Genomic DNA, 27,685 nt, shown 5'->3' with positions numbered 1-27,685 from the left:
GGCGGTATTTGTCCTGGTACTGACGGTAGGCCGGTTGTATATGTCCTGTTACTGACGGTAGGCCGGCGGTATTTGTCCTGGTACTGACGGTAGGCCGGTGGTTTTTTCTTGGTATTGACGGTAGGCCGGTGGTATTTGTCCTGTTACTGACGGTAGGCCGGTGGTATTGTCTTGGTACTGACGGTAGGCCGGTTGTATATGTCCTGTTACTGACGGTAGGCCGGCGGTATTTGTCCTGGTACTGACGGTAGGCCGGTGGTTTTTTCTTGGTATTGACGGTAGGCCGGTGGTATTTGTCCTGTTACTGACGGTAGGCCGGTGGTATTGTCTTGGTACTGACTGTAGGCCGGTGGTATTGTCTTGGTATTGACGGTAGGCCGGTGGTATTTGTCCTGTTACTGACGGTAGGCCGGTTGTATTTGTCCTGGTACTGACTGTAGGCCGGTGGTATTGTCTTGGTACTGACGTTAGGCCGGTTGTATTTGTCCTGTTACTGACGGTAGGCCGGTGGTATTTGTCCTGGTACTGACTGTAGGCCGGTGGTATTGTCTTGGTACTGACGGTAGGCCGGTGGTATATGTCCTGTTACTGACGGTAGGCCGGCGGTATTTGTCCTGGTACTGACGGTAGGCCGGTGGTTTTTTCTTGGTATTGACGGTAGGCCGGTGGTATTTGTCCTGGTACTGACGGTAGGCCGGTGGTATTTGTCCTGATGCTGACTGTAGGCCGGTGGTTTTTTCTTGGTACTGACTGTAGGCCGGTGGTATTTGTCCTGGTACTGACAGTAGGCCGATGGTTTTGTCTTGGTACTGACGGTAGGCCGGTGGTATTTGTCCTGATACTAACGGTAGGCCGATGGTTTTGTCCTGGTACTGACAGTAGGCCGATGGTTTTGTCCTGGTACTGACGGTAGGCCGGTGGTATTTGTCCTGGTACTGACGGTAGGCCGATGGTTTTGTCTTGGTACTGACGGTAGGCCGGTGATATTTGTCCTGGTACTGACGGTAGGCCGGTGGTATTTGTCCTGGTACTGACGGTAGGCCGGTGATATTTGTCCTGGTACTGACAGTTAACCTGGCACGTCCTTAAACTAAACATTGTTTGAACATGATACCACACTACAGCATTATACTGATAACTTACCAAAGTAGATACGGTTTTTAACAAATCACAATAATAGGAAGGATTCTGTTCCACTACCTATTCTTCATTTAATGGCCAACAATGACGCATTCCGAGTGATCTTTCAATCCGCCATTGGCATTTGCAATGTTAAAGATGTGCCTTTTGGTCACACTTCAGCTAATATGCCGAAATATGTCTCCGCCTTTTATATTATATAGAAACACGTATGCATGTTAACGGGCTCCCCTTACTAACTGGAGTAATTCGCAATGCATACCATAACTTTTACACATTTGAAAATCATTCGAGATAGCAACTGTCCATGTTTCATAAAAATGATAATTTTGTCGAGATTTTCTTTTACAAGGAACATGTCCTGCCAGGATGGATTTAAAGACTACCTGATTATCGCTTCTTTTCTATTTCTGTACCCGACAAAACCACTGTCAAACAGGGAAAATTCATGGGGGGGGGGGGGGGGGGGGGGGGGGGGGGGGGGGGGGGGGGACAAAAAACTACCATCATCGTCATCCGGGACATCCACTTTCAGAAGGCACACGGTATATGTCGAATAAGGTTTATAAATGTATAACTGTCATTCAGCTATTTCGTCACTCTAAGGCTCGTCATTGATGTTAGCGACCACAAGAATTCCAGAAGGGATGTCGTGAAAAAAAAGTCTTAATAAAATTGTATATTTAGTTCATAATTTTGGATATTGGACAATCTGGCTTTTACCCCGTAGGATGGCACTTTACCTTCCTTCAGTGTATTGATCTTGTACGAATTCTGTAGTTTATCTACCAATATTTCTTTGGAATTTGCTTGGCTTCTTTCCAAATTTCTTTTAGGATTTTTTCGTCAGTCTGCTTACTTTTTTATAACCTCAATTAAGTAAGGAGTATATATTAATCAATTTGTCTGTGCGTGTGTGAGTCTGTGATAACATTGTAAACACGATATCCCATGATCACCTGGACAAAACTCATATTCACATCATAACATCACACCATCAAATGTATGCATGACTTCATTTTGGATAAGGTAAGGTTAAAGATCAAAATTCATACTTGGCCACTTTAGAAATATAAAAGCTAATGTACACGATATCTCATCAACCAGTTGGCAAAAGTTAACACCATAGCATCAATCCATAACGTTATACAATTGATTAGAATTTGGTGGTCAAAGTTAAAGGTCAAAAGTCACACTTGACCAATTTTGAGATGGACAGTTTGTGTGTACGACTCTCATGAAACCATGGAAATAAACAGCTTGTATACACGACATATCACAATTCCCTTAAGAGATAGCGTTCGTATTATTACCAAATATAGGACCATGCACATTATCATGTTAAACGCCTGATTATATTTTGATGGGCATCGGGTAAGGTTAAAGTTCAAAGGTGACTGAACAAATTTGAAATATAAAGCTTGGTACATGCTATCTGATGAACCTTGGATATATTTACACCATAACATCACAACATAAAATACTACATTAATTAGATCTTCAATCAAGTTTAAAGGACAAAGGCTGTAATATACCATTTAAAAAAATGGCTACACATGATATATTATCTCATGAACCCCTGGACAGATCTATAAATTTATTGATGAGGGATGTAGAAATCGATGCAAATCCCTGCTCATTTTGCTTTTATTATTATTTTTTTGCTCACTTAATCAGATCTTTAAGTTTTCTTCACATGACATTCTTGCGTTTAATTTCCATTTTGATTTTTTCCCCACGGGGATTGACCTGTTTACGTCCTGCTTTGTGTGAGATGTTCTCTCGTTTTCTCCCAGCTGTGATGTTTTCCCCTTATCTAGCTTGTGTTTGTTGTCCTTGTCAGCCCGGTAGACTTCCCACCTGAGATTTCCCAGTTCTTGTTCAACGGCCTCGAAGTTTTTTTTGTTGTTGTTGATGTTCCTTTCCACCTTGTGTGTTTATATAGAACTAAGAATAGATATAGACACTCGTGTAAGATTCATCATTCTTATCTAGGAGTATTTAAGTGAAAAATCTCAAATTAATTCCTATACTATTCCTATAGAAGCGAAATTCGACTTGGGCGGTATGCTTTTTTTCTCAGCAAAGACAATCGTGCGACGTCATATGGTTATTGTGACGTTATATAATATGTCTCTCGAAATTTATGACATGGCCGTATTACATGACAGGAAAGACATTGTGACTTCTTACTTTGCCGAGTTTTTTTCCGTTCCGCTTTGTTTCAGGGGGCTCAACCTAAATTGCATGAGACCGGGCTTAACCATCGTAATAATAATGGCGGAGAGGAGACGCCTCAGTTAACTATTCGGCAAATAAATATGTAGTGGCTTAAATGATATTACGATTCGATCTAGAATAATTACACTATTATCTGGGTGGTTCCTATGTATGATATAGTACAGCCACAAAAAAAACAAGAACAAAAAAACAAAAAAAAACGAAAACTATTTTCAACAACACTGTGTGTTGAGACGTTGAAATCAGTCGGGTCAACCATCTTTTATAAAGGGTGGCTATATCCTATCAATTCTGTTATAATGTCAAGTTATGTCGAAATTTAGGATCGTTATCATAGAAACTGTAAATGTCGTTGTCTAGTTAGAAATCTATCACTGTCTTCTGGCTTTGATGAGGTTTGGTTTACTCATTATGCTGATAATGAAATGGTGTTTTTACATTGTTTTAAGCAGCGTCAGATAGATAATTTTATTCAAGCTAGAAGTGAATTTGTTGAAATGTCGTCAAAATGACTTTGTATAAATTTCTCATCGATAGTTATACGTTACATTTTTTAGTTAACAAAGTCTATTCCAAATATACATCTCAAACTTATTTCGAAATTACGACTTTCATCTCACCAGCTCTATGTAGAAGGTACGAGGGCTGTTGATATGTTGTGAGCCTCATATTGAAGGATTGGAATTTTGCCGGACGTATTTTTTTCTCAACATAATCCCCTTCAGTATCTATACACTTTTGCCAGCGATGTTTAAGGGCTTGTTCAGAAAGTCATCCGCTACATGCATGACATCACCATCGGACTAAAAGCGGGTCCATGAAGTAGCTGTTTTTAGTTTTAGAAACAGATGAAAGTCTGATGGACCGGGATCAGGTGAATAAGACAGAAGCTCAATCAATTTAAAGCCACAATCGTGAATGGCAGCCATGGCAATGACGGACTTGTGAACAGGAGCATTGTCCTGATGGATTAACACACATTTAGTGAGCTTTCCGCGGCGCTTAAGTTTAACATTTTCCCGTAACTGCCACGGAAGTGATGCATAGTATGTGCCATTAATTGTTTGTCCCTTTTGGAGACAATCTATCAGCAGAATACCATCTACATCCCAGAAAACCGAGGCCATAACCTTCCCAGGTGATAGAATAGTATTTGCCTTCTTTGGCAGGGGAGAGCCATTGCTTCCATTGTTTCGATTGCTGCTTGATCTCTTGGGTAAACTGATAGACTCATGTTTCATCCATAGTGACAAATCTCTGAAGAAAGTTGGTAGGATCTTCCTCAAAAAGGTTAAGATTAGCACGCGATAATGTGCGTCTGGTGTGCTTCTGATCAACTGTCAGAAGTCTTGGTACTCATCGGGCCGAAAGCTTTCTCACTGCAAGATTCTCGGTCAGAATGGAATGTCCTCTTTCCTGTGAAATGCCAACTCTACTGGTTATATATCTTTCTGTGACTCGCCTTTCAGTCATAATAATATCAAGAACTGTATTGGCCATTTCTGGGGTTGCAACATTGACAGGCCTTCCAGGACGGGGGCCATCCTCAAGGCTCTGTCGGCCACGCTTAAATTCCGCCACCAACATTTTCACAGTAGCAAATTGAGGAGCATCATTCCTTAGTGTTGCCAACATATTATTATGGATATCATTAAGTGTTAAACCTTTTTATGCAAATATTAGATCACTGCTCTTTCACCGATTTTGTCCATTTTGCAAAAGCCGCTTCATTTGTTTAATTTAGAGTGCTACCTCGTCGATATAAACTAACTAAATGAGACCAGTCCTTGGGTATACGGCCCTATATAGTCAGAGAATAGTAGGACTTAAAAAGAACATCCTTAGGTACCTCCTTAGGTACATCCTTAGGTACATCCTTAGGTACCTCCTCCTTAGGTACCTCCTTAGGTACCTCCTTCAATACTAGGTTCATAACATATCAATCATCTCTCGTTGCTATCGTAATATTCCATGGCGAATAGAATCTGTCGTTATTGTGACCAAAACCAGGTAGAGGACGAGTTATTACCAAATATAGGACCATGCACATTATCATGTTAAACGTCTGATTATATTTTGATGGTCATCGGGTAAGGTTTGTTTGTTTTTTGTTTAACGTCCTATTAACAGCCAGGGTCATTTAACGGGGTGATAAACAAAACCAACAAACCCTGTCAACACTTACTTCAATGTTTTCGATTAAACTTCACGAGGCTCTTCGGTCACGGTTAGCTTGGAGGAATGAGGGATGTACATCATTAAAATATAAGACTGTAAATAAGATCACCAAAATTGGCCATTTTGAATTTTGCCAGTTGAAGTTTTTTTCGCTATTTTACAGAACGGTGATATCAACAAGATTTCCTCAGACGGGTCATAATTTAGTACATGTATATGGTAAGGTAGGTGATCTCGAGAAGTACACTACACTAGGTACATGTAGCCTAATCAGCCTACGTTTTCGCCTTCCTTATGTTATTACTTATTCAATACTTGGCCAATTTCTTTGTGTGAACACTCGTTGGAAAGTTTTAACATTTCACTTTATGTTGATATACAATAAAGTGGGCTTCACGACTCTTCTACGGGGATTTACTAGCCTTGATACTAAAATACATATGTGAAAGAACAGGGAAAACACATTCTTGTCGAGTGCCCCAAAAGGACTCGAACCCGGGTTTTAATTGAATTGAATCGACCGACTCGATCAGTCCATGACCCTTCGGACAGATGACGTAAAAAATGGACTGTAAAGGATGGAATATGAGTTGCTCCGTTATTTTTTCGGCATAGCCGTATAATATTCTTTTGGCCCCGGATATGACGCGAAAGGTGGCATTACTGGTAAAGATAAAAAATGCAAAATGCAGGTATAAAAACGAAACAAAGTTAAGATTGAATGCAAGCTGAATACGTGGATGTATCTTCTCAAATGACACATTAATAAAATTATATTCCTGATTCAAATGCATTCTTATTATTACCAAACATGATTCAAACTGATAGAATTTTAAACAAAGTCCATGCGAATCAAAATTTCCCGCGTAATCAAAACCTTCGGAGTCTCTCGAGAAAAGTTCCGAATGATAACAAAATGTCAACAAACAGTTATAACGAGTGCAGACTGAAGTTTTGATGATCGTTTTACACACCACAACGCGTGCGTTTCGTTTGCTTGCGCTGACGAACACGCGCTTTATCGGACCGACAGTTTTATCGCAGCGTGTGTATCATAATCCAACAACAACATATTTATCACGGATAAGGTCACCGGGAATCAGCATCAGGTATCAATGATGACAAATTAAACTCATCATAGTTCAACAGGTTAAACCAAACGTACAGAAACACAGTCTTAGTGTCGTAGAGTAATGGTGACATCTCCATGCAGTTACGCATTGATTAGCCAGATTTGTTTTTCAAATAATTATTTCACAATAATGATATTACACGTCCTGGTTATGGATACATAAATCTAATATATAAATACACAAATTGTTCTTTCTAGTATTGTGTACAGTTCATCAAAATAGTAGATAAAAGATGGATAAAAATGGGAGGGGCAGTAACTCCCTATGTATGTATCAACCTCCTTAGACACAGCTCACTCACTGAAAAAATGATAGTTGGAATTTTATTGGATGGTGTTTATATAACTTACTGAGTCTTATATGCTTGAAGCTGTTGATATACTTATGGAGCTGTAAAATAAAAGGTCGTCTGGTAGGGAGTTCCATGGTTGAATGACACAGTTACTGAAAAAAATTGCCTGTTTGTTCAATGTTTCCAAAAATGGTGTTTGAACAAATTTTGCTTATTATGTACAGTGCACAGTTCTGCTTTATCCAAAAGTGAAAGTATGTATATAGATATCTAGTAACTACTTTGAAAGACCGTTAACAGGTCAGTGAGGAATTCTTTCGCCGGACAATCACTGATTGGAACTCACTACCATCTAAAATTTCATCAGCAGACACAGTATCTTTTAAAACTGCAATCTCATCTTTCGAATAGTAATTAAGTTCTCTCCATTTTTTGCCACAACCTTATATTTATAATCATACATGACATAACCTTCAACAAGTTAAAGTCAGTCATTACTTTGTGGAAGTAGAAGGCTTAAAGGACCTTATAAAATGTAATTTAGGTGAATTTTCCACCATGCAATGTAGATTTCTGAAGTGATATAGTATCGTGCTTATATAAAATATACCGTATGATTTGGCTAATTAGGTTCATTATACAGAGACTGTAGGAAAATTTTAGTTTAGAAAACAGATGTATGAAAAAGGATGGGCGTCAAACTGTGAAAGGGGAGGTAAAACTTATAGGAAAATCTATTTCTTCAATATTTTTATGTGAACTTCAAATAGCAAAATACATCACAGTTGATCATGATAATACTAGTTAAATGCTGATATATAGAGGATATTATAACAGTGCCTTCAGTATATGTAATACCAAATATATTTCACGAGTGTGGCTTTCCATGAGTTAATAGCACGAGTAAAAAATATCAAAATATTAGCCGTATGAGTGAAATATATTGGATATTACTGAAGATACTGTTAGATATTCTGTTTACAACTCGCAAATGTAGGCCAAATCACGACGTTATGTATTCTATATTGTATGATGCTGGAGAGCTAATTAAGCAGTGTTCTGATTGGTCAAATCAGAAAAAAGTGTGAACTTAGTGGAAAATATCACTTTTTATAGAATGAATAATTTTTTATATTTCATTGTAGATCAATGACTACAGAAAGTGAGGATGAGGCAGCTAGAGCCAGAAATAGATTGTCCAAGGAAAAATCTCCATACTTGTTGCAGCATGCCTCCAACCCAGTTGACTGGTAAATAAAAGCAACAGACTGTTTGCTAGGTCTATCTCCCTATTGCCAGATGATTTACATGTAGTTGGGAAATCCCTCTCAGATATGGTACTGATAACATAAGGAGGCTGTTTTGATAACGAGATAGTCATTTTGTAAACAGGAACCCCCGATACGATTTGAAGACACAGTACGTAAACACCTGTTTTTTGACATTGGATTGGTTATAGTTGTGGCAGGTGTTATTTGATAATTCAAAGTCAATTATGAAAAGGTGACATTTATTCCCAGCATTGTACCAGATAATATGTGTTAACAACAGTTGGAGCTATATAACCATAGGTACACGTTTGCCTCGTCTGTCAATTTAACAGGAAAATCGCAGAATATGTGCATCATCCAGATAGCTTGTAGGAACAGGTTTCATATCTGCTATACATGCTGCTTCCCTTGCAAAATGCTCATTTGGCCATCTTTTATGTTGTACACTTTTTTGTAAACGGCAGCTGATTCACCTGGGAAACCATTTTTAATCATGAGTGTGTGGTGTGCTGTGCGCAAGAGTATATATATCCACACTGATGATCAACAGTTTTCCCTTTAATAATTATTGATTCACATCTTCAAGTACTTAACTCGGCAAAATCCAATTGTCATTGTTGATAAGGTGATACACTTGATATATATGGAATTATAAAAAACAAAAGCCATTTTGAAATTGAAATATGATTGAATAAAAAATTGATGATTTCCGAGTTTGTCTTTGTTCCCTGTGGTTTATAGCTCACCTGGCCAGAAGAGCCGATGAGCTTATGCCATCGGTACAGCGTCTGTCGTCATCTGTCAACATTTCCTTTTAATCCCTACTTGTCCTGAACGTCTGAATGGATTTTGATGAAATTTAGTCTGAAGCGTTATTGGGCAAAGGGGATCAAACTATAAACGGAGGGTGTGGCTCCCCTGGGGCAAGAGGGGAGGCCCAGTAGGGGAAATTGAGGTTAATCCTCTGAATCCCTACTTGTCCTGAATGCTTGAATGGATTTTGATGAACTTTAGTCTGGAGTATTATTGAATGGAAGGTGTGGCTCCCCTGGGGCCGGAGGGGCGGGGTCCATTAGGGGAATTTAAGGTTAATCCTTTAAATCCCTACTTGTCCTGAATGCTTGAGTGTATTTTGATGAAATTTGGTCTGGATCATTATTGGGCAGCGGGGATCAAACAATGTATAAACAGAGGGTGTGGCTCTCCTTTATACAGCCGGAGGGGCGGGGCCTAGTAGGGTATATTGAGGTTAATCCTTTATATCCCTACTAGCCCTGAATGCTTGAATGAATTTTCATGAATGATCTGGAGCATCATTGGACAAATGTGATCTAATGTTATATAAACTTAGGGTGTGGCTCCCTAGGGGCCGGAGGGGTAAGGCCCATAAGTGGATATTGAGCTAAATCCTTTAAACTGCTACTAGTTTATAACCTTGACATCCCCGATTCATAACCATATATATAGCTTTGCTGGACATCAAGAGATCCTGTAATAAATGTAGGCCCTGGGGTCTTTCCCCACCCCTAGGGACTTAATTTCTTGATGATATTTTTGAAACCGTTGAGATCCCCACACCATAACCATGTATAGCACTGTTTGACCTCAACAAATATAGATACAAAAAGAAAAGAATGATTGTGTAGTCAAGATGTGAAATATGATTTGTAACTGAAACCTCACAAAAATTTCTTGTAAAAGGTACCCCTGGGGTCAGGAAGCATTTGACAAGGCTGTGGCTGAGGACAAGATGATCTTTTTGTCTGTTGGCTATTCAACATGTCACTGGTGCCATGTGATGGAGCACGAGTCATTTGAAAATGAGGAAATTGGCAAAATACTAAATGAGAATTATGTGGCTATCAAAGTAGACCGAGAGGAACGGCCTGATGTTGACAGGGTGTATATGACCTTTATACAGGTAAGCACATTTTCTATGACCTTCATACAGGTGAGAACATCATATGACCTACATACAAATGAGGACATTGCATGACTTTCACACATGTGAGACCTTGGTACATGGTAGAACATTGTACAACTTTTGTACAGATGGCATATGACCTTTGTACAGGTCAGAAGATTGTATGACCCTGATACAGACAAGAACATTGTATGGCATTTGTACAGATGTGAACATTGTATGACCTTTATATAAGTGAGGATAATGTATGATCCTTATGTAAAGGTGAGAACTTTGAACGATCCTTGTACTGGTGAGAACATGGTATGAGCCTTGTAAAGCGAAACCATTGTATGACCCTTGTACAGGTGAGAATATTGTATGACCTTCATTCAGGTGAGGATAATGTATGATCCTTATGTACAGGTGAGAACTTTGAACGATCATTGTACTGGTGACAAATTGTATGAGCCTTTTACAGGTGAAAACATTGTATGATTCTTGAAAAGGTGACACCCTTGTATAAACTTTGTACAGGTGAGACCTTGTAGAGGTGAGAACATTGTATGACCTTCGTACAGATGAGAAGATTGTATGACCTTGTAGAGGTGAGAACATCATATGACCTTGTAGAGGTGAGAACATTGTATGACCTTGTAGAGGTGAGAACATTGTATGACCTTGTAGAGGTGAGAACATCATATGACCTTGTAGAGGTGAGAACATTGTATGACCTTGGAGGTGAGAACATCATATGACCTTTGTACAGTGTAAACATTTTGTATTATCTGTTGGTGCTTACTTAGCTGTACATTAGAATGATGGTATATTCATTTGAAGTAAATAATGCTTTTTTCTTTGTATAAGTTATAATATTTTTGTCTGGCTACTATTTATCAGACCATTAGTCCAACAATTTGACCTTGGTATATGACAAATTCGTACGGTAGAAACATGTGTGGGTTTGCAAGTTGTTAGATTACAGGCTACTAGTGGTGGTGGAGGCTGGCCTATGAGTGTATGGATGACCCCAGACAGACATCCTGTCATAGGAGGCACCTACTTTCCACCAGATGACCGATATTATGGCCGCCCAGGATTCAAAAGTGTGCTGCTTCACATCGCACAACTGGTGAGTCAGGATCTAAAATCACTCAAAAGGGGAAAGAGTTATAATTAAATGCTGTTACTAGGAATTACACTTTTATCTAACTGTATATATAATTGAGTGTTAAATCTTCTGAGGAATACATATGATAGAGTTGACTATAACCTCAGACATGTAACTGCTCAAAGAAAAAGGAAGACTTAAAAGTTGATGTCATTATTTAGGTCCACTGAAAGTCTCAGTGATCTATTGATATCGCCTTTTGTCTGATGTCATGCTTTTGTTTTCACTCATTCGTAAACTATAGACTGTAAGCCAATGGACTGATACACCTGCTACCCATCATTTGCGACCATGGCAACCAAATGACATTTATTGTTTTAGAAAATAGCACCATAATAGTATTTGCTGTCCCTCAAAGCCCTTGCATACCAATTTTCAGCTTCATCAGACCATATCTTAATTTTGACCAATCAGTAGTCTCCATTTCTGAAAACACCTTATTTCTTATGTTATAGGCATTAATAAGTTACAACATTTGACCAAGTTTGAATAAAATTGATCTAAGGACTGATGAGCTTCTGGCCATTAAAAAAAGCCTGTGTATAGTGACTTGGTTACCATGTTAACCAAACTTTCTGAAAAAACAGCTGTATGCACTTCAAAACATGTTCCAAAACATTCCAGTGTAGTTTCATTGAAATCGATTCAATATGTTTGGAGGAGTGTTCCAAACAAGTTATGTCTCATCATAGTGTTCTTTTGGTTACCATAGCCATAGTGGTTAAGGTGTCCAGACACTTTATCACAAGCCATAGTGGTTAAGGTGTCCAGACACTTTATCACAAGCCATAGTGGTTAAGGTGTCCAGACACTTTATCACTAGCCATAGTGGTTAAGGTGTCCAGACACTTTATCACAAGCCATAGTGGTTAAGGTGTCCAGACACTTTATCACAAGCCATAGTGGTTAAGGTGTCCAGACACTTTATCACAAGCCATAGTGGTTAAGGTGTCCAGACACTTTATCACAAGCCATAGTGGTTAAGGTGTCCAGACACTTTATCACAAGCCATAGTGGTTAAGGTGTCCAGACACTTTATCACTAGCCCCTCACCTCTGGGTGGCTAGTTCGACACCCCATGTGGGGCAATTGCCTGGTACTGACTGTAGGCCGGTGGTTTTTCTCCAGGTACTCCGGATTTCCTCCCCCTCCAAAATAAGGCATTTCCTTAAAAGACCCTGGTTGTTAATAGGATGTTAAACAAAATAAACCAAACCAAACAAAGCAACCAAATGACATGTATTGTTTTGGAAAATAGCACCATTGTATTTGCCATCCCTCAAAAAACCGATTAATACCCATTTTCAGTGGAATTTGACAATATCTGAATTCTTGCCATTATAGGCATCCATAAATTACAACATTTGACCATGTTTAACAATGTCTGTTTCGCTTAGTGGCAAGTACTGTAAGAACTATTTCACTTATTACTGTAATGCGTCCATGATTTTTAACATTTGACCCCATGACCTCTGAAGTTTGTCAGCAGTGTGCAGCTTAAACCCATGCCTACAATAATCCAATGTACCTATGGATACAAAATACTAACTGTTTTAAATATAATTTGCTATTACTACAAGGACTTTCACTTAGTGGAATCAAGGCTCACAATATGTCATGGGTCATAACTCTAGTAAAAATTGATGGAACTTATTGACATTCAGGGTGACACAATGTAATACATCATAATAAAGGGAACAAAAAATTGAAATCCCTGCATAATCCTGGGAGGAGTAGGTGGTACAAAATTCACAGTTAGTCACAGACAGAAAGACAAGCTGATTCCAGTATAACCCTCTAACTTTGTTGGTGGAAGTAAAACAATTTACATTTTTGACTACTCCTCAATCATTAAGACGCCAAGGTATTTGGTATTTCAAGGTCATAGAGATGTGTTTAGTCTTGTTTAAAAAAAAAACCAAAAAAACAAAAACAAAAACTTCAGGTGACCTTTAAGGTCCATGGCCCTCTTTTTGTTTTCACTTCTAATTTTCTAATTTTATCTAAGGTTCTATTCCCCAAATGTATTATGAAGAAAAATGTTTTAGTGGAAGAACAAACGTCAAGAAGTATTGGAGCAAGGGAATTCCATATTGGAAGCACTTTCTCGAGGGAAGATCCGTACAGAGGATGGTGAGGGGATATCCCTCCCTGGGGTACAAGCCATACACACTTGCTTTAGCATGCTTGACAAGTCTTATGATGGTGAATTTGGAGGATTCGGAAAAGAAGCCCCAAAGTTTCCACAGCCAGGTACTACAATTAAACAAATGTATGCCAACAAATTCACATCAATAGGATGGCCACCTGTCCTGAGAGACAATTTTTAATCCATCAGGCTAATCTTAATAAATTTGTATAGTAAAGATATCATGGTAATTGTTATTGTTCATAAATCCAGCACTTGTTTGATGAAACTTTGTATGCAGCCATATAATGACAAGATCTTGGACAAGTTTGAAAATGGAAAGTATTATTCGACAGTAGCTTAGAGAATTATTGCCCTTTGTCATAATATTTTTATTGGACCTTGTGAACAAGATAACTGGAGTAAATATCAATAATTAATTCTTTAAATCCCTATTAGTCTTGCATACCTGAATAGATTTTGATGAAATTTAGGTCTAGAGAATTATTGGGCCAAGGAGATGTAACATTGTATAATTGGAGTGTGTGGGTCCCCTATGACCAGAGGGATAGGCCAAATAGGGGAATTTGAGGTAAATCTTTTTAAATCACTACTAGTCCTGAACAGCTAAATGGATTTTGATGAAATAAAAATCAAAATACTTTTTCTTTTTTCAAGAATGACAGGATTTAGTCTTCCTGTACTTTGAACCACTGTTGGGAGAGGTAGTTAAAAAGAAGGAAAATATTCGAAATATAATTTAAATTAGAGTATTTTGTCGTAATTACTGAAATATCCAGGTGAGCAATGCAGGCCCTCTGGGTCTCTTGTTACCAAATGTCATCACCAACAACTAACAACTCTGATCAAATCTGAATGTTGTCGGATTAGTGGAGACACAATGAACGAATGTGAGAGATAGTCTTTGTGACATCTCTACATTATACACCAGGGAATAAATCCAATTGGTATTTACTGATCAATATATATATCTACCAGGGAATTAATCTGGTATTTACTGATCAATATATATATCTACCAGGGAATAAATCTGATTGGTATTTACTGATAAATATATATATCTACCAGGGAATAAATCTGCTATTTACTGATCAATATATATATATACCAGGGAATAAATCTGATTGATATTTAATGATAAATATATATATCTACCAGGGAATAAAATCAAAGCCTGGATACTATTCAGTATTTTGGAACATATTATTGGTTGCTGTGTTGTGTCAAAGTTTGGTGGATACTATAAGCATAGTTGTTATATCATTAAGGGGTCAAATATTCACGGCATATTATATCTGTCTTCAATGTATTTTTTGTTATTCTTTATTTACAGTAAATTTGAATTTCATGCTGCGTTACTATGCCAACAATTCGTCCAGTGAGGAGGGTCAGAGAGCCCTAGAACAGTCCCTCTTTACTTTGACCTGTATGGCCAAGGGAGGCATTTATGATCATATATCACAGGTCAGTGAGAGGTCAAAGATGTTTTTCTAAAAAATGTGCTGATTTAGATATTGCTCTGAAAGTTACAATGCCAGTACTGGTCAGTCTAATCTTTTATTCAAAATAATGAAATTGTAATTGATCGGTTAAATAGCCACCTATTTCATTTTTCATACAAGTTTTTTTGCAGCGCCATATAGCGTTGTCCATGTCTGTCCCTTCGTATCATGTCCCATCCCGTCCCGTCCTGTCCCGATTCAATTCTCACCCCAAGCGACAGATTTTCATGAAAATTTATACAAAGGTCGTGCAAATACAGGTATACTTTGATATTGTTTTGTTTCAGGATTCAAGGTCATGGCAAAGGTCACTGTTGCTAAATACAGAAAATCATTAACTTTAGAGTAACATCATTCTTCCAAAGATTTTAATCAATAAACATAGGTCTAGTTTGAGTATACTTCTGACATTGTTGTGTTTCAGAGTTCCAAGGTCAAGGTCAGAGTCACTGTTGCTAAATATAGAAAATCATGAACTGTTTGAATATCATCATGCTTAGCTACATCATTTCTTCATAGATTTTTATGGAACTTAATATACAGCTTATACACAAAATACTCTGACCATTATTTTTTTCGCGTTAGAATTCAAAGGTCAAAGTCCCTTCATAGAAACTGTTCCATCCATCCTGTCCCCATTCAATTTTAACAGATTGATTCTGCGAGATTTTCCTCAAACTTCTGACCATTCCAATGCCTGTCTATGGTATTGATAAGGTATCCATAACATATACAGCATAGGACTGTACTACTGGTTTACATGATACATGATTAAAGGTATCAAAACTGACTATTATCTCATTTACAGTTGTTTTATATGCAGACACATTATAATCAGCATTGTGTCCTCTATGAATGATACTATCTCAATATGTTATGGGGATTGTGATAACAGAGGAAAACACCATATGAATATTAGAATTAATTTTTAGTGTAGTACCTTGTGATTGTGTATGTTTTGGGATACCAAGTGACAGCAGGGCATTTATGTCTTAAATATTTTTTTGGTTTCGAGATTTTTTGCAGATTCTTGAACATACAATACTGGTAATTTGTCAGTCTAAGTAAGTATTCCAGTCCAAATTTTAGCTGATATGTTGAATGACTACCTATTTGGTATGGTGTTTTTACAAGTAATTAGGGCTTTTCATCTTTGGTGAAAAAGACCTATTGTTTTTGTTGTTTCTTATTATTATTTTTCTTCTTCTTCTTCTTCTGTTTTTGTGGCATATCTTGCTTTGATTGGTAAAAAATATTCTAAAAGCCTTTCAGGTATGTTGTAAAAAGTATGAAGAAGTTTCATTAACATTTTAGGCATTGTTATTCTTCTGGTCGGTCCAAAATCTGATATGGTCGCTTTCTTGAAAAACACATTTTAAACTTATTCTCCTGTTACAATGGTGCCATTGAGCTGAAAATTGGTGGGGATGTTAAGGAAGGATAGCTGACAAAGTGTTGTTATTTTTCAAACTCGTTAAACCTTCAAAATGGATGCAACGACAGCCATTCTGTAATGTGATATCACAGTAATGGTTATATGACATGTACTACATGTAGTTATCTCCCTTCTACCAACTCCTTTGTTGACATGTTACATTGTATATCTCTAATGGTGGCTTTATTGGAAACTTGAACTATTCTAAATTAGACGGTACGTTTGGAAATATTAAACCTTTAGGTCTTTTGTGCCAAGTAGGTGAAAAGCCCATCAAATTGTCTGACAATTTCTAGTTATGAATGTAGTTAATATTTACAAGAAACATGCACAGTTTTAATCTTTGATTTTTCCCTTCATTTTGCAGGGTTTCCACAGATACTCAACTGACAAATTCTGGCATGTGCCCCACTTTGAAAAGATGTTGTATGACCAGGGTCAACTGCTCACCTGCTACAGTGAGGCATATCAGGTATCCATAGTTACAGTGAGGCATATCAGGTTTCCATAGTTACAGTGAGGCATATCAGGTATCCATAGTTACAGTGAGGCATATCAGGTATCCATAGTAACAGTGAGGCATATCAGGTATCCATAGTAACAGTGAGGCATATCAGGTATCCATAGTAACAGTGAGACATAGAGGGTATCCATACTTACAGTGAGGCATATCAGGTATCCATAGTAACAGTGAGGCATATCAGGTATCCATAGTTACAGTGAGGCATATCGGGTATCCATAGTTACAGTGAGGCATATCAGGTATCCATGGTTACAGTGAGGCATATCAGGTATCCATGGTTACAGTGAGGCATATCAGGTATCCATGGTTACAGTGAGGCATATCAGGTATCCATGGTTACAGTGAGGCATATCAGGTATCCATAGTTACAGTGAGGCATATCAGGTATCCATAGTTACAGTGAGGCATATCAGGATTCCATAGTTACAGTGAGGCTTATCAGGTATCCATAGTTACAGTGAGGCATATCAGGTATCCATAGTTACAGTGAGGCATATCAGGTATCCATAGTTACAGTGAGGCATATCAGGTATCCATAGTTACAGTGAGGCATATCAGGTTTCCATAGTTACAGTGAATCCATTTTGATATCCATAGTAACAGTGAGTCCTATCAGATATCCATACTTACAGTGAGACATATAGGGTATCCACAACTACAATGAGACATAGAGGGTATCCATAACTACAGTGAGACATAGCAGGTATCCATAACTACATTCAGACATAGTGGGTATCCATAACTACAGTGAGACAAAGTGGGTATCCATAACTACAGTGAGACATAGTGGGTATCCATAACTACAGTGAGACATAGCGGGTATCCATAACTACAGTGAGACAAAGTGGGTATCCATAACTACAGTGAGACATAGCGGGTATCCATAACTACAGTGAGATAAAGCGGGTATTCATAACTACAGTGAGATAAAGTGGGTATCCATAACTACAGTGAGACATAGCGGGTATCCATAACTACAGTGAGACATAGTGGGTATCCATAACTACAGTGAGATAAAGCGGGTATCCATAACTACAGTGAGATAAAGCGGGTATCCATAACTACAGTGAGATAAAGTGGGTATCCATAACTACAGTGAGATAAAGCGGGTATCCATAACTACAGTGAGATAAAGTGGGTATCCATAACTACAGTGAGATAAAGCGGGTATCCATAACTACAGTGAGATAAAGTGGGTATCCATAACTACAGTGAGATAAAGTGGGTATCCATAACTACAGTGAGATAAAGCGGGTATCCATAACTACAGTGAGATAAAGTGGGTATCCATAACTACAGTGAGACATAGCGGGTATCCATAACTACAGTGAGATAAAGCGGGTATCCATAACTACAGTGAGATAAAGCGGGTATCCATAACTACAGTGAGATAAAGTGGGTATCCATAACTACAGTGAGACATAGCGGGTATCCATAACTACAGTGAGATAAAGCGGGTATCCATAACTACAGTGAGATAAAGCGGGTATCCATAACTACAGTGAGACATAGCGGGTATCCATAACTACAGTGAGATAAAGTGGGTATCCATAACTACAGTGAGATAAAGCGGGTATCCATAACTACAGTGAGATAAAGTGGGTATCCATAACTACAGTGAGACATAGCGGGTATCCATAACTACAGTGAGATAAAGTGGGTATCCATAACTACAGTGAGATAAAGCGGGTATCCATAACTACAGTGAGATAAAGTGGGTATCCATAACTACAGTGAGACATAGCGGGTATCCATAACTACAGTGAGATAAAGCGGGTATCCATAACTACAGTGAGATAAAGCGGGTATCCATAACTACAGTGAGATAAAGTGGGTATCCATAACTACAGTGAGATAAAGCGGGTATCCATAACTACAGTGAGATAAAGCGGGTATCCATAACTACAGTGAGATAAAGCGGGTATTCATAACTACAGTGAGACATAGCGGGTATCCATAACTACAGTGAGACATAACGGGTATCCATAACTACAGTGAGACATAGCGGGTATCCATAACTACAGTGAGATAAAGTGGGTATCCATAACTACAGTGAGACATAGCGGGTATCCATAACTACAGTGAGACATAGCGGGTATCCATAACTACAGTGAGACATAGCGGGTATCCATAACTACAGTGAGACAAAGTGGGTATCCATAACTACAGTGAGACATAGCAGGTATCCATAACTACAGTGAGATAAAGCGGGTATCCATAACTACAGTGAGACATAGAGGGTATCCATAACTACAGTGAGACATAGTGGGTATCCATAACTACAGTGAGACATAGTGGGTATACATAACTACAGTGAGACATAGCGGGTATCCATAACTACAGTGAGACATAGTGGGTATCCATGATTACAGTGAGACATTGTGGGTATCCATAACTACAGTGAGACATAGTGGGTATCCATAACTACAGTGAGACATTGTGGGCACAATAACTACAGTGAGACATAGCGGGTATCTATAACTACAGTGAGACATAGTGGGTATCCATAACTACAGTGAGACATAGTGGGTATCCATAACTACAGTGAGACATAGTGGGTATCCATAACTACAGTGAGACATAGTGGGTATCCATAACTACAGTGAGACATAGTGGGTATCCATAACTACAGTGAGACATAGTGGGTATCTATAATTACAGTGAGACATAGCGGGTATCCATAGCTACAGTGAGACATAGTGGGTATCTATAATTACAGTGAGACATAGTGAGGCATATCAGGTTTCCATGGTCACAATGAAAACTCTCAGGTATCCATAGTAACTGAGAAATTCCTGTCATTTATTACAATGAAAACTTTCAAATATCTATATTAATATTCAGAATTTGCATATGAGGTTTATAGAACTTTTGTGTGTTGTTTTTCCTGTCAAGTCAAGATCTGATCAAGTTGATTGTAATCATACACAGAAAGAGTCAAAATGTATGTATGTACTTACAGATAACTAAAGACGAACAGTATGCCAAGGTGGTCAGGAACATCATAGAGTATGTAACTAGGGACCTACAGAACCCAGTAAGTTTTGAGAGTATGTAACTAGGAACCTGAAGAACCAAGTAAGTTTTGAGAGTATGTAACTAGGGACCTACAGAACCCAGTAAGTGTTGAGAGTATGTAACTAGGGACCTACAGAACCCAGTAAGATTTGAGATTATGTAACTAGGGACCTACAGAACCAAGTAAGTGTTGAGAGTATGTAACTAGGGACCTACAGAACCAAGTAAGTTTTGAGAGTATGCAACTAGGGACCTACAGAATCCAGTAAGTGTTGAGAGTATGTAACTAGAGACCTACAGAACCCAGTAAGTTTTGAGAGTATGTAACTAGGGACCTACAGAACCCAGTAAGTTTTGAGAGTATGTAACTAGGAACCTGAAGAACCAAGTAAGTTTTGAGAGTATGTAACTAGGGACCTACAGAACCCAGTAAGTGTTGAGAGTATGTAACTAGGGACCTACAGAACCCAGTAAGTGTTGAGAGTATGTAACTAGGGACCTACAGAACCCAGTAAGTTTTGAGAGTATGTAACTATAGGGACCTAAAGAACCCAGTAAGTGTTGAGAGTATGTAACTAGGGACCTGAAGAACCAAGTAAGTTTTGAGAGTATGCAACTAGGGACCTACAGTATCCAGTAAGTGTTGAGAGTATGTAACTAGGGACCTACAGAACCCAGTAAGTTTTGAGAGTATATAACTAGGGACCTACAGAACCCAGTTACTTTTGAGATTATGTAACTAGGGACCTACAGAACCAAGTAAGTTTTGAGAGTATATAACTAGGGACCTACAGAACCCAGTAAGTTTTGAGAGTATATAACTAGGGACCTACAGAACCCAGTAAGTGTTGAGAGTATGCAACTAGGGACCTAAAGAACCAAGTAAGTTTTGAGAGTATGCAACTAGGGACCTGCAGTGTCTGGTAAGTGTGAAGAGTATGTAACTAGGAACCTCTTGGGGCTCTCAATCAATTCTGATATCTAGACATCAAGATAGACAAATAAATCATTAACAGTGATTTTTACAGGTTTATATAAATTACATATTATGGCTTGAACAATGTACATGTACATTTCTTTGTCATAATTTTTGTTTTGCTAGGAAATTTCTGTTTTCAGTACCAATCTCTTTGAAATTTGGTTGACTTCACAATCAGGTTCAACGAGTTTTGAAAAATAAGAGTTCTTGTCCTTTGTTTATTTTGGTCTTTTAATGTCTGGAGATTTCCCTTGGACCTCTTTGAAACTTAGTAGCCTATGTAATCACTATTTCTATGTAGTTGTGTTTTCTTAAGCATTATTTTGATTTGTTTGACAATTCTTTTCATATTTCAATATCTTTTTCCCATTCTGATACAAGAATGTGCTTACTTGGTATGTCACTTTGACATGGGGAAAGTTGGTATGAGTTGATGGCTACTAGCTGGACATTTATCTATTAAGTAAAGATTAAGTAAGACATTTATCTATTAAGTAAAGATTAAGTAAGACATTTATCTATTAAGTAAAGATTAAGTAAGACATTTATCTATTAAGTAAAGATTAAGTAAGACATTTATCTATTTAGTAAAGATTAAGTACGACATTTATCTATTAAGTAAAGATTAAGTAAGACATTTATCTATGAAGTAAAGATTAAGTAAGACATTTATCTATTAAGTAAAGATTAAGTAAGACATTTTCAGGCAGGGGGATTCTACAGTGCAGAAGATGCAGACTCCCTCCCAACACAGGAAGCCACAGCAAAAAAGGAGGGGGCTTTCTGTGTGTGGACTCAATCACAGGTGGACAGTCTACTGGGGGAGGAGGTCAAAGGTCATCCAGGTGTGACCTTAGCTAATGTGTTCTCCCACCATTTTGGAGTGAAACCTGAAGGAAATGTGGATCCATTCCAGGTAGGTGCTGTGCGTTATGCTCTTGGTAGATTTTAACTAGATTACAAACACTCACCGAACCAGTGTACTGTGTTACAATTGTACCATACATCATATAAATGTCCCCTCCATGTCCTTAAAAAGAACCAATAACAACAGCCATATAAAACATTTCAGTTTCTTGTCAGATGAGCAAACTGATGACCAATACAGGCCAATTAAGGGAGAGATGTTATAATTAACTCATATACATATTTTGACAGTATTACCCATGCTAAGTCCTTGAGCTTTACATAGAATTCAGTGTTTTGTCTTCTCTTAAAAATTCAAGTAAACCAAGAACCTCAGGTCATTTGTAAGAAAGCATGCATGGCTACGAACCATGAATCTGGTTAATTTCACAGTCAATTAACAAAGTATGTGGGTGTATTAGCTCTCAAGAGGTTCATATTATACAGTTATTTACTTCAGGGGAGGTCTTACCCCTTATTAAAAATCCTGGTTAGAACAGTATTTACCCTAGCCAAAGGCCGGACAGAAGGTCCACAATGATCATTAGGTCACATATATGGCACGAAGTGCCATTGAGCTTATGGTATGGTGCAGGAGTGGTGAGTGGGCATCTGTTCATATATGCAACTGGGTACCGATATTTTACCAGGAGGTATATAAAAAATGTCCTCATATGAATGACCATGTCCTCACAAGATCACAAACATGTGAAAAAATTCATGAATCTTCTCGATTTCCAGATGATATGATGACATGGTAGCAGGTACCTAGGACAATATACTAAGTTTGCTCATAAAGTTGACCTTGATTTATTTTCAAGGTCACAGTGGTCAGAAAGGTAACTATTGTAGTTTTTTTTTATATGAATGACCTTGACCTTATTTCAAGATCACAATGGTAAAATATGTTGAAAACTTCAAAAATGTTCTCCAGTTCCTTAAGACATACAGGCCTAATATCTTGCCATTGGTTCCTTTGGACAGCATGCTTAAAAGTTAACTCATGTAATTGACTATGACCTACAGTATATCTTCAAGGTCAAGGGACTTAACTAGAGAAATTTGCTTCAAGGAACTTCTCTAGATCTGATATTTTTGCAAGTAGCTAGGGACAGCTGTGCCAAGTTTTGATTTTAATATTTTCAAGGTCATATTTGTGAAATAGGTGAACATCACACCTGGAAATCTGTTATTTGGCTATAATATACCTGGTATAGAGTGCAGTGAAGGTTTCCTTATATGAATAACCTTGACATATTCTCAAGGTCATAGGGTAGATATGTTAAAAGCTTCAAGAATCTTCTTCTCAATTAAGTTCCATAAGAAAAAGAGGCCCTATTTGCGAATAGTTCTCAACATTATAAAGTCTGTTTGCCATTATCCGTATAATTAACAATTCCTACTAAATAGACTAGGATACTCGTGTTTAACTGGCCAATCAGAGCGTGTTGTGCATTTTAGGACCCTCATGATGAACTGACCAATCAGAATGTTCTGATAGTACGAGGATCAGTGACCGACACCGCTGAAAAGTTTGAGTTGACACAGGATTTAACCATTGCTACTCTCAACAAGGGTTGTAATCTACTGTATGCTGCTAGACAAACCCGACCTAGGCCTCACCTTGACAACAAGATGGTCGCTGCATGGAATGGTAAATTGTGTGATTGGGAAATATTTTACAAATTGTGTCATGTTTTCACACATACAATATATATGATAGTTACTTGATAAGGCTTCTCTAGTCCTCAATGGGCAGAATACTGTATATATGTGCATATTTTTATGCAGTTTTGATGTTCTATGAACCTCAGATTTTTTTTAATGTTAAGGTATATTATCACAAATTATTACTACCTGTTTTATCTTGGTAGAAACAAATATATGATGACTTCTATTAACATTTTTTTGTAAACAATCCATACCAATCATGTCTACAATATCTTGAGAACCAAGTCTATATACATAGGTATGATGATATCTGGACTTGCCAAGGCCAGTCAGGCACTCGGAGAGGAAAGATACACACAGCAAGCTGAGGGTGCAGCCGAGTTCCTCCAGCAGTACATGTACAGGTCGGGCGTGTTATTACGTACCAGCTACAGTGGCCAGGACAAGGAGGTACAGGCAGGGTATGATGTATTAATGCAGGCCCAGAACATTTCAAAAAGTTTTGGCATAGCCGTATAATTTTCTTTTTGACCCGGATATGACGCGACAGGTGAGCGTTACTGGTAAAGATGAAGTGTGTGATTGGTCAATGTAGCGGTAAATGCAAAATGCAGATATGCAGTTAAAGACAAAACAAAATTAAGATTGAATGCAAGCTGAATATGTGGATGCATCTTTTCAAATGACACATTAATAAAATTATATTTCTGATTCAAATGCAGTCTTATTATCACCAAAAATGATTCAAACTGATATAATTTTGTTATCCTTGCTGAAATGCATTATTAATAAGTTCATTAATTTATTTCAACTGCAGTTTTAAATTATAACCATGAGCATTAAAACTATGCTGTTTATCTTTTTTAAAGATATTTCTTGTTTAATGTTGTGTCAAATGTAAAAGGAAATATTTTTATCACAATGAAATTAATGCTTCGCTGCGTTAATATCTTTCAGACCTGTAGACATTGAGGGATTCACAGACGATTATGCCCTGGTAATAAAAGCCCTACTAGATCTGTATGAAACAAACTTTGATACCAGGTGGTTGGAATGGGCAGTAGAACTTCAGGAAAAGCAGAACTCTTTATTCTGGGACAGTGAGGATGGAGCTTACTATAACAGTTGTCAGGCAGACATTGTACTACGACTAAAGGATGGTAACTTGTTTGTGAATGATTATATATATATAGCTGGTCAGAAATCAACATGAACATGTCACTTTTGTTATTTTGTTTCATAAGTCATTTAGGTTTAACAGTTACTCGAAGATTTATCTATTGTAACTAAATATAGTTACTAATATTCAACAAGTTTGCCATTCCTAATAAAGGTAATTTTTTTTATGTTAGACCAAGATGGTGCAGAACCTTGCTCGAATTCTATCGCTGCCAGCAACTTACTGCGTCTGTCCAACATCCTGCAAAGAACAGATTACAATGATATGGCCGTGAAGATCTTCAAAGTATTCCATCAACGGCTTACAAAGATCCCTATCGCACTCCCCGAGATGACAGCTGGTCTGTTCTGGACTTCTAGTACCACTAAACAGGTCACACAATTTAATGTCAACGATTCATGTACTTTAAACATAAGTTTCAGGCTTCCCTGAAAATAGCACCCGTGGTACAAATTTATCTGTACTTGTTGGATTTGCTCATTGTTAAATTATATAAAATCAAACGTAAACATTTTAAATGTTATCTTATTTAAATCTAACAATAACTGAGCAATGCTTTGTTCGTAGGATATCATGTGTAAAGATAGTGTTGTTGAAGCTTATCTGAGAATGGTTATATATTAACAGATAGTACTAGTCGGTGAGCCCTCCTCTGCAGACATGGCCGCCCTTATCGGATGTGTGAACTCTCACTTCCTCCCCAACAAGGTTATCCTGATGGTGCCTACCAGAGGCGATAGTTTCCTGTCAAGGGAGTGCCAGTTTGTCCATAGTTTGCCACAGATAGATGGTAAAGCCACAGCTTATGTGTGTGAAAATTACACGTGTTCCTTGCCTGTTACAAATGTTGACTCACTACATGCAATTCTCAACACCAAGTCAAAGTTATGACACTGTAATCTAGATATACTCAGCAACATGCATAGACTTGCTACCATCCACTCTTTTGCTGGCTTTATCATCGGGATCTTATATTGTAGCTGGTGGCTACCTCCGTGAACAATAGTTCCGTGTATATTACAGTACCTGATGCTGTATTATCAGCGTATATGTATGTAAATTACAGGGTCGATACAGTCAACTGTACATGTTGTAACAAAGGAGAGTTTTATCATTAGATGTTGAATTTAATGTATTTAAACCAATTACCAACAAAACCATGTGGCATGATTCAAGCGCCTAAGAAGATATGTTATACAGATTAAATTTTTTTTTTATAAAAGTGCTAGGCGAAAGTTATGATGGCTAGATATATAGCGTACATATGTTTTTATCATGTGTAATTAATTGTTTGTATTTGAATCAGGATCTACAATCATAATGTATATATTGCAGCAGTAAACAAGTGTTGTGCCAGTGTCCATTGTCAAAATCAAAGATGGCCACCTGTCATCCATTTTGTTTTCTTGATCCGACTCTGAAGCTTGAGAAATGTCCTTACAGCACAGAAACTGTTAAAATATAAGATGGACGTCTTGTTTTTCTGATCAAACTCAAAATAGAATGGCACAACTAAGGACCAAGGGGAATCTACTCGTGAAGTTTGAGAGATATCCTTCCAGTAGTAATCAAAAAGAGAGATAACAAAATTCAGTTATCAAAATCGGAGATGGCCACCTGTTAGCCATTGTTTTCCTGAAATTAAAAGGAAAAACATGGGAACAAGGGACTTTTACAAATGAAATCTGAGAAAGATCTATTGAGTACTTCTAAAGAAATATTGAGAACAAATTTTTATTTTCAAAATCCAAAATCCCAAAATCAAAAGGACACAACTATGAACCTGATGATGGTGGGGTGATAAAATTTGCAGGAAGATCTTTATTCGTAAATGTTAGTCTAAGAAATGGATACTATCATGTTTATATGAATGGACCTTGGTATATCCTCATTGGGTATAGAATTTGACATTTCAGTGAGTACACTCTGTTGCCTTCATCGACTAATGACCATTGTATCAATGTACTCCGCAGTGTTAAATGTACGAGATTGTAATAAAATAAACAGCTTTGTACATAGATTAAACTGAGGTGGCAAACAGAATACATGTTGATTTTCTCCGAGAAATCAATTCGTCTACTTTGTGTAGAAGTTGATTCAAGACAATGGTCTTTTCCGGTAGTGATGGCGACAGCATTGTTGTTGACATTTCACTTACGTTTTATGTTGAGATCTGTTGCTGAAAAAGTGTCCAACTTTAATCAAACTTAGTATTTAATAAGATCACATTGTGGACATCTTAACACAGCCTTCTTATGTGGAATACAATCCAGAATTAATCGTCTGCTGACTGTAAATTAGAACGCTAGGAATTTGACCCTTTATACAGTTTAGATGCATTGCAGTATTGAAATCTCAACCTATTACTCCCTTTCAATTACATTAACTTAATTTTTCGGTATATCCTGGGGTTAAAAACTGATTGTGATAAATTAATACAGATTTTTATTGCTTCATTATTAATACAAGATTTTTATTGCTTCTCCAAATCACCAAGTCGAAATAATTTCCCAGATATGACATTATTACCAAAATGAATCATGCTTCCTGAGAATTTCTGTTACAAATTATAGTCAAATATGAACAAGTTCAGGGAAAAGTCCAATAAGCGATTAATTTTGTTATAGCTGAATCTCACTGGTGGAACTTGGGAAGAAGTTTGAAATATTTGTTGTTAAGGAAAAACCACGATTGTGCAATCATGTTACAAAATGTCTGCCGTTGCTGCAATGTCAAAGTTTTTAAGATTCCAAAGTTTAAAATGTCTTTTTCAAGATGGCAGACACAGTAGCCATATTGGATTCTGGACCAACCCAAAAACATTTCAGGCAAGTTAGAGCTCAGTCCAACAATAGGAAAGTAGGAAGTTTGAAATACGAAAAGTTTACACATGGCGGACAACAAAGGACAAAGTACAATGACTATAGGTCATCCTAAACCTTTAGGTCAGATCACCTAAAACTGTGTGGTGTACACTTATGTAATTAAGCTTT

General features: G+C 37.6%; 1 protein-coding gene across 1 annotated transcript; it reads left to right on the top strand.

Annotated features, from left to right (window-relative positions):
* The first annotated feature begins 6,468 nt into the window (after positions 1-6,468).
* On the top strand, positions 6,469-26,793 carry LOC117323370 (spermatogenesis-associated protein 20-like). Its single transcript, XM_033878550.1, has 14 exons — positions 6,469-6,668; positions 8,130-8,234; positions 9,957-10,176; positions 11,144-11,290; positions 13,378-13,582; positions 14,812-14,942; positions 16,783-16,887; positions 19,901-19,975; positions 21,642-21,851; positions 23,303-23,495; positions 23,811-23,973; positions 24,470-24,672; positions 24,865-25,064; positions 25,320-26,793. Exons 1-14 carry the CDS (start codon positions 6,517-6,519, stop codon positions 25,581-25,583), a joined length of 2,373 nt encoding a protein of 790 aa, XP_033734441.1. The 5' UTR covers positions 6,469-6,516; the 3' UTR covers positions 25,584-26,793.
* Positions 26,794-27,685: the final 892 nt, after the last annotated feature.

This window comes from Pecten maximus, chromosome 1 (genome assembly GCF_902652985.1).
Source record: "Pecten maximus chromosome 1, xPecMax1.1, whole genome shotgun sequence".
NCBI lineage: Eukaryota > Metazoa > Mollusca > Bivalvia > Pectinida > Pectinidae > Pecten > Pecten maximus.
The sequence above is the reverse complement of the archived record's forward strand: the minus strand, read 5'-3'. Positions and strand labels throughout refer to the sequence as shown.